This window comes from Emiliania huxleyi (assembly GCF_000372725.1).
Source record: "Emiliania huxleyi CCMP1516 unplaced genomic scaffold EMIHUscaffold_1055, whole genome shotgun sequence".
Taxonomy (NCBI): Eukaryota; Haptophyta; order Isochrysidales; family Noelaerhabdaceae; genus Emiliania; species Emiliania huxleyi.
The window spans coordinates 2,448-9,976 of record NW_005202084.1 but is presented as its reverse complement, the minus strand read 5'-3'; the positions used below and the strand labels follow the sequence as shown (position 1 = coordinate 9,976).

The following is a 7,529-nucleotide window of genomic DNA, read 5'->3' as shown; positions in this document are numbered from 1 at the left end:
AGTTCAAGCTGGGGAGGGAAGAGGAAAGCGGGGCAGCAAGAATCGGGGGACCGGTTATGGAGAGTTTCGCAAAGATCTACCACTTCCGGCTCCTCTACTCGGGGACTACCTTCATGTACCCCATCCTCGGCGCGCTGCGCATGGCGCGCCAGGACGGGCGGCGCGTCCTCTACCGGCGGCTCGAGGGCGGCGGCGGCGAGCAGTACCTCCCTGTCGGCTGCTGGGTCGGCCGCGAGCCGACCCCGCGTGAGATGTCCGAGCTGCTGCCCAGCACGGTGGGATCGGGCGAGGCGCGCGGGGAGAGCGCGGCCGCGCCCCCGGGGTCTGCCACGGGGTCTGCGGACGAGAGGATGCCGTGGGACTGATTGTGACACTGATACTGGTGCAGACGTGAGCGTGCGTGTGTGGATGTGTCTCACAGACAGCGGCCGAAGCCCGGCAGCTCGGGTGGCACAAATAAATAAATAAAAACAGACACCTCTCTACTGTGAGATGTGGGTAAAAAGGAACGGGTTGTTGCACGAGTATATGGGACACAAAAAATACAAAACGGCGAAACGGGGCCATGTCCGACTCCGAGGCTTCCATGCCGGGCCTGGAGCCGTTCCACGTGCGTCAGATCCGGATGGTCGAGCGCGTCCTCGGCCAGAAGGTGTCGCCACGCGACCACGCGATGATTGATTGTCTCGCGGAGCGCATGGAGAGGTACGGTTGGCACTCCGTCAGCATCAACCCGGTGCCGCTTGGGTATCAGTACATCATCCAGGCCAAGTCTGAGAAGAGGCGGGAGGATGAGGCCAGGCAGCAGGCCGCGCAGGACGCTGCGCAGCCTCAGCCTACCGCCACTTTCGCCGCACCGCCCGTGGCACCGCCTGCCGCCGCTGCCGCTCCGGCCGCACGAGCATCGCAGGCACACTCGCAGCACCAACAGGCGCAGCAACCCCGGCCCAACGAGTCGCCCGAGGGGTGGACGAGGGTCGGGAAGGGCGGCAAGCCGGACAGGTTCACCATGAAGAACTTCGGCCGCAACCCGCCAAAGTCGGGCAAGCGGAAGCAGGAACACCGCAAGCCCGCACCCAAGGGAGGTGGACCCCCACCCCCTTCTCCCAAGGTGGTGGACAAGAACAGGCTGAGCGCATTGGGCGCTGGCCCTTCTGGCACCAGCGGGAGCCACGAGCGCGCACCGCCGCGCTCTCCCTCCCCCACCTCGCCGCCTGCCAAATCGCCGCGGCCGTCTGCGCCTGCTTCCGGGTATGACTCCGAGCTCGAATTTTCCGACGCTGAGGCGCGGGATAGGGTGGCAGGGGTTGTGCACGACGCAGTGCAGCAGGCTGTGATGCAATATGGCTATGACGACGAGCTCTACCAGGCATGGAGGGACGGCAAGATAGGCGAAAAGGACTTGCCGGAGGAGGTGATGGCTATGACTTTGGACCTTTGCGAGAGGTGGCGAGCGGAGCAAGCGCGGTGTAGGCGCGCCCACGCGGCGCAGCGGCTCTCCCGCGACCATAGCCCCTCCCGCAGCCGCAGCCGTAGCCGCAGCCCCAACTCTTGCCGCTCTTCCGTGTCGGGTTGTGAGCGAGGGGTGAGGGGACACGGATTGAAGATCCCTCACACCAAGATCGTGCAGGGCGGGGACACATGTCCCTAAATCCCATCTCGTCTCAGAGTTTGACCGTTTTTATTTATTTATTTATTTATATGGGACACGATGTCTCAAATATGAGGGGTTTTGACTCCTACCGGCTCCTGACGCTATCCCTGGCAGCTCTAATGACCAGGATCAGTAGTGCTATGATAGAGGGTGCCCATACTAGCGCAGGAGCTGCCACACTCGCCCGGACCGGCTCCCTCTGGGGCCGGTTCCGCAGCCCGTGAGAGCCGACAGCGGGGCCGTGCCGCGGGTGCCTACTGCCGAGTGCCACAAACACTGCGCCGTCCCGCCATCACCTACAGGCTGTCTTGTGTGATGGTTGGGATGTCCAAACGCCACCATCTTGGCTCTTGCGACCTCAAACCCGCGAGCTGTATGGGTGGTCCTGACGTCGACAGACGCCCGATGACCACGGTGAAGCTGAGCCGTAACGAGTCGACAAGTCTCGTCTGAGCCCGTGGCGGTCGCCGGCTGAGTCGCTGTGCACGGGCCGGTACCTCAGGCGTCACCTCCGCAGCCTCAGGTCTCACACTCCATCACCTCCGCCGGGACGCCGTCGGTGGCACGCTCGGCGGCGAGTTTGTGGCAGCTCCATCTCGAGTACGGCGTCGAGCCTATTCACTCCTGTTGGATCATCACCTCCATTCCGGCCAATGAACAGGTGTACCCCCGGGTTATCGGAAGCCAAGTGCCAACAGCGAGCGGCGGGTGCAATGGACAAGCACTATCATCTCCATCATTGCAATGCCACCAACAACGTCAGTGTTTGAGAGGACTTTGCTGAGGACAAATCCACAGACCAAAACGGCGGTGATCAGCAACAGCAGCTCCTTCTTCAACAGGCAAAAGGAGGCGGTCAGTTTCTCGTTCAACTCCGACTCCTCGATCCAGGCAGCTACATCCTCGATACCAGGCAGCTACACCCGAGGCAAGGAGGATCGCGACAGTGAAGGCTCCGACGACGACCAGGCAGGAGGCGGCGACGGGGGCGGCGGTGATTGGATCAACAACAGTCCAGATGGGAAGGGCAACAATTAAACCGATTCCACCGACGCTGAAGGCAAAATGACAACCATTGATTGTCGCATTCCAAATCTCCGCGATCGACTCGATGATCCAGGGAATCCAGGGAACGATCGATGATAGGAGGATGCTGCTGCCAAGTAGGCAAAGTAGGATGCAGCCTCCTTTGAGTAGGAAGCCAAGCAGCAGAGCGATCGGATCGAGTAGGAAGCCAAGCAGGAGCGGCCGCACACTGCTCGGTACCCCCCCTGCACAACTAAGCTCATCCCTGCTGCTAGAGGGGGGGGGGGGTCTGACCCCCCCAGCAGCAGAGCGCACTGGACCCAGTTCTCCCGCCTCTTCGCCCCCCCCCCCCCCCCTCCCTCCCTCGGCTCGTATTTGAGCGGTACGCTCGAGGCGGTTGTCGGTTCACCGCGCCTTCGAGCCCAATACACCTTCGTCGTGTCGAGTGCTGGCGTTTTACTAACACTTGTGACCATGTGAGTCTATCTTGTAATACCACATGTGCGCCTATACATCAGTGTAGTCTCATCATCGAGTGATTGCTGGCCTGTGGCGTATGACCTCGCGCGGATATCACCAATGACGAGCATGCGAAGATAGGGAACAATATCTTGTACAGCCCGCTGTGATCCCCGCTGTGCCACGGCGTATGATGGGCTGCGAGAGCCGTATCTTCCCCCCTTGAAGCAGAGGCGCCGCGAGGCACGAGAGGCGTAGAAGAGAGGCTGGCGTGCCCCGCACCTCCCGGTTGGCAGTAGGAGGGCCCGCCGGTGAGACCACTGATTTTGATGCCGACCATAAATTCTCGCCACTGGAACGCATGCTACTTACAGCTGCTGTCTGTACAGATGCCAGCACCCCCCACACAGGCAGAGCGCTCCTGCTGGGGGGGGGGTCCGGACCCCCCCAGCAGCAGAGCGCTGCTGCTGGGGGGGAGGTCCCGACCCCCCCAGCAGCAGAGCGCTGCTGCTGGGGGGGGGGTCGGCCACGAGCTTAGTTGTGCAGGGGGGTACCGAGCAGTGTGCGGCCGCTCCAGCAGAACGCTCGGATCTCCGCCGAGTAGGAAGCCAAGCAGCAGAGCGATCGGATCTCCGCCGCCGCCGTGGCCCTTCGTAAAAACCATCACCGATGTTAGTGTATCCCGGCATCCTTCGTGAACTGCTGGGTGTTGGTTGGTGGTGGTCTCCGAAACGGTTGAAAACCGCTTCCCGTATTCACAGCAAAGCCAAAGGGGGGACACTGAGATGTATGTAAAAGAGGGAAGCAGAAGATCGGACAGGGGAGGGACGCGGCCAGAAAGAGGGCGGGCGTATCTCGGGGTTCTATATCGGGATTCAGAACTCAGAGGAATGGGGTATATGAACTTGTTATAACGAAATACATACAACGAAAACGCTAACATCCACCTAAACACAGCTCACGAGGACGCGCGCTAATCAGCATAGATAGAGGTGAGGGTCGTCGAGGTAGGGCTGGGCGATTTAATAGTAGCTCATGTCGTTGTCGTCGCCACCGCACGCCGCCACCGCCATCCCCTTATCCTCCAGGGCCATGGGACTCGGGCCACTTGAAGAGGACGCAGACTTCATACTCCTTCCCCGAATCGAGGTAGGGCTGGGCGATTTTAATGGGGACAAAGTAGCTCATGTCGTCGTCGCACGACACCACCGCCATCCAGCCGTTCGCCGCGAGCAAGTTTCAGCCGTTTATCGAGCAGTATAGCCTCATGTCGTCGGCCTGGCCCGATGGGTGCGAGATGTGTGACACTTGCGCTGTGGTCGGGGCGAGTGGCTCGCTTCGCAAATTCGAACACGACGCGCAGATTGACGGCCACTCGCTCGTCCTGCGGCCAAACTGGATCATCACCAAGGGCTATGAGGGTAAGGTGGGGACGCGGACGAGTATCAACCTGTTCTTCGGCGTGGAGGGGATGGAGCAGTTTGAGAAGCATCAGCGCAGCTTGCCGGAGGAGCGACGTGCCATTGGCTTGATCACTTCCAACTCAGACCGCTCGGTGGCCTCCTTCTTCCGATACATGCACCGCGTACACAAGTCGACTGTGCTCAACAAGACGGCCACCGCCGCGGAAACGCTCGTCAGCACGTGCACGTACACCAGGTTTTGCCAAGAGTTGCGCAACGTTGCATGACACGCACCCCCCCCGCCCCCCTCAGAGCGATCTTCGCATTAAGCAACCAGAGGGTGCTCCTTCCCCGCCCCTCTGGCTGCACGGGCGTGACTCTTCCGGCGGAGCGACGACCCCTAGAATTCGGTTCAGCGTGCCCGACCCAAGCCGACGGATCCACTTTTGGTCGCTCTCCGATCTCCACCACAGCCCGTCGGCACGCGCGCTGCTTGCGGATGCGTTCGCTCGCGCCCAGAGGTACTTGTCGCTCTGCCGCGAGAGCCTCATCACTTCCGTGTACACAGCAGAGCCGTTGCCCCGATTCCACCATCTGCTCCCCAGGTTTTGCCAAGCGTCGTGCAGGACGTGGATCTGGCTCCACTCGGCGGGCGAGACGAGGTTGGCGTACTTGAGCGCGTTGTAGCCGATGAGCAGGCCATGCACGGTCGGGAGCAGCACACGCCACACGTCCTGGTCGCTCTTGTCATTCCGGCGCGGCTTGAAGCGGCTGCGGTTCTGCAGGCCGTCGAAGGCTCGGCGGAAGACGGCCGTCGAAGGCTCGAGCACCATCAGCCCCGAGTTCACCGCCGCGGGGAAGCAGTAGCCCGCGAAGCTCGGTGAGTGCTGCATGACCACGCCTGGCGTGGGCGCGCCCGAGAGGTGGTCGATGTTGCGCAGGACGACGAGGTCCTGATCGAGAACGATGACGCCCGTCGCCCGGCAGATCTCAGCGAGGGCCTTGTGGTAGATAGAGTCAGTGGTAAGGAAGACGCGCGACGGCGTGAAAGTGTGAACGGCGTCTCTTCACACCTCGACACCGTGAACGCCGTCAAACGCCTTCTCGCCGCCCCAAGGGCGCTTTTCGCGCCGCGCTGGAATGTCGCACACACAAGCAGCGAGGAGGAGACTGGGCACGAGGTCGAGGCCGAACGAACCGAAAGCAAGAAGCGAACTCAAGGATGAGTGGTTGTTGTACGGTCAGAGCGCACTGCAGCACGTGACAGGCGCGCGCAAGACATGCGTGCCGCCAAAGACGGCGAGTACGTGCACGTGCGAGGTCCACTTCGAGCCGCGCTGCATCGATCCCGAGCGCGCAGTGCGGCCGCAGCGCGCCGGCGTTCGCGCCGCGCATCGCCGGCACGGTCTTCGGCATCGTCTTCGACCACGACGCGACGAGGGTGCGCTCCTGGTACCGGCACAACCCGCTCCTCTCGTACGAGCACGCGATGCGGAGGATCACGCGGCTGGTGCTCTCGCTGAGGGCGGTCGGCACGCGCCTCCCGATCCACCTCCTCGCCAGCGGCTTCCGCGCTGCCGCGTACGAGGCGGCGCTCGAGGACCTCGGCGTCGTGACGACGCCGCTCGATCACCTCCCGGTCACCTCGCCGTCGTGGGCGTCGCGCCATCACGTGGGCACCTTCTCGAAGCTGCGCGTGCTCTGGCGCTCACGCAGTTCGCGCGGTGCATGTGGCAGCGCACGGCACGATGCGGCCGAGCACAGGCTTCATCATCTCTGTGATCATCGCACTACAGATCTGCCGCAACGTCTCTCTCTTTGGTCTCACCGACGACCCGCGCCAGCCCTTCCACTACTACGGCGAGCCTAAGGCGACTTGCACCAAGGCGATCCCGACCAAGAACGATGAGCCGCTCCATTGGTTCGAGAAGGAGCACGAGATCTACGCCCGCTGGCACCGGGCGGGTAGGCTCACGGTGTACTCATGATAATCTCCCCTTGCTCCCTCCCCGCCCGCCCCCTTCCCTACGGGGTGAGCATGCGACAGTGTGGTCCTGTCTTAGGACGAACTCAGCTGTCTCCAGGGTTGGTTGGGGAATGCAGTGATGACGCAGTCTTTCTGTACTCTTACATCTACCGTACTGGTAATGTATTCACACACACACACACACGCCGCCGCGCCGCGCGCACACGCCCACCGACCGCCCCGCCTAGGTGGGAGAGAGATGGGGATTCGAAAACAGGCCCGCCCTCAGAGTGGGTCGCTTATTCGTTCGACCGCTTTATTGCCGCGATCAAAACTAGGTACACGCCACACACCAGACGACTTGCGAGGAAACTCAACCTGGAAAAAAAATTCTTCTCTCTGATGTTTTGCTTAGATCTCGAAGATTTTTCTTGCTGCTGCTTCGGCGGAGGCTCGATGCTAGCCTCGATGCTCGCCTTGATCGGCGCGTCGCAGGGCTGGGTGGCTGGCCGTCTGCCGCGCCACCCTGCTGCCCGCGCGCTCTCCCGCTGCGCGGAGGCGCCGGACGCCTCGTCGGCCGCGGCCGCCGCGGCCGCGGCCGCTGCTGCTGACTGTGAAGCGTGCGTCGAGGACGGCTACGTGCCTCAGCAGCACAACTGGGAGTCGCTCCCGAACCCGCAATTCGATTACACTGCCGCGGGCGACTCGGACTGGCTGCTAGCCGGCGCGGCGGCGCTGTCGCAGCACACTGCTGCGCTGGCTCCGCAGTTTGCAGCGGTGCGCGAGCGGCCATTCTTCCGCTTTTTCGCGGTCGACCTGCTCGCCTCGTGCGGGTACGTGCCGCAGAACGAGGTGCCGTGCGAGCTCGACGCCTGCGAAATCGAGCCGACGGAGGACGTGCCGCCGCCGATGATGGAGCGCGACGCCAACGAGTGCGCCTCGCCACTGCGCCAGCCTCGCAGCTGCGCCAGCCTCGCAGCTGCGCCAGCCTCGCTGCGGGAGCGAGGGAGGGGGGAAAGGG

The 7,529-nt window shown here is 62.7% G+C and overlaps 3 protein-coding genes across 3 annotated transcripts; 2 read left to right on the top strand and 1 right to left on the bottom strand.

The window, feature by feature from the left end:
* Positions 1–56: 56 nt before the first annotated feature.
* On the top strand, positions 57–365 carry EMIHUDRAFT_251205 (hypothetical protein; the record flags this gene model as incomplete). The annotated part of the gene is made up of 1 exon (XM_005792649.1): positions 57–365. One exon carries the CDS (start codon positions 57–59, stop codon positions 363–365), a length of 309 nt encoding a protein of 102 aa, XP_005792706.1.
* A 4,041-nt stretch (positions 366–4,406) lies between these two features.
* EMIHUDRAFT_251202 (hypothetical protein) lies at positions 4,407–4,829 on the top strand (the record flags this gene model as incomplete). The annotated part of the gene is made up of 1 exon (XM_005792648.1): positions 4,407–4,829. The coding sequence occupies one exon, from the start codon at positions 4,407–4,409 to the stop codon at positions 4,827–4,829; it is 423 nt and encodes a 140-aa protein (XP_005792705.1).
* A 38-nt stretch (positions 4,830–4,867) lies between these two features.
* Positions 4,868–5,958, bottom strand: EMIHUDRAFT_251201 (hypothetical protein; the record flags this gene model as incomplete). Its single annotated transcript, XM_005792647.1, has 4 exons — positions 4,868–4,899; positions 4,979–5,543; positions 5,616–5,677; positions 5,856–5,958. 4 exons carry the CDS (start codon positions 5,956–5,958, stop codon positions 4,868–4,870), a joined length of 762 nt encoding a protein of 253 aa, XP_005792704.1.
* Between the last annotated feature and the right edge of the window lie 1,571 nt (positions 5,959–7,529).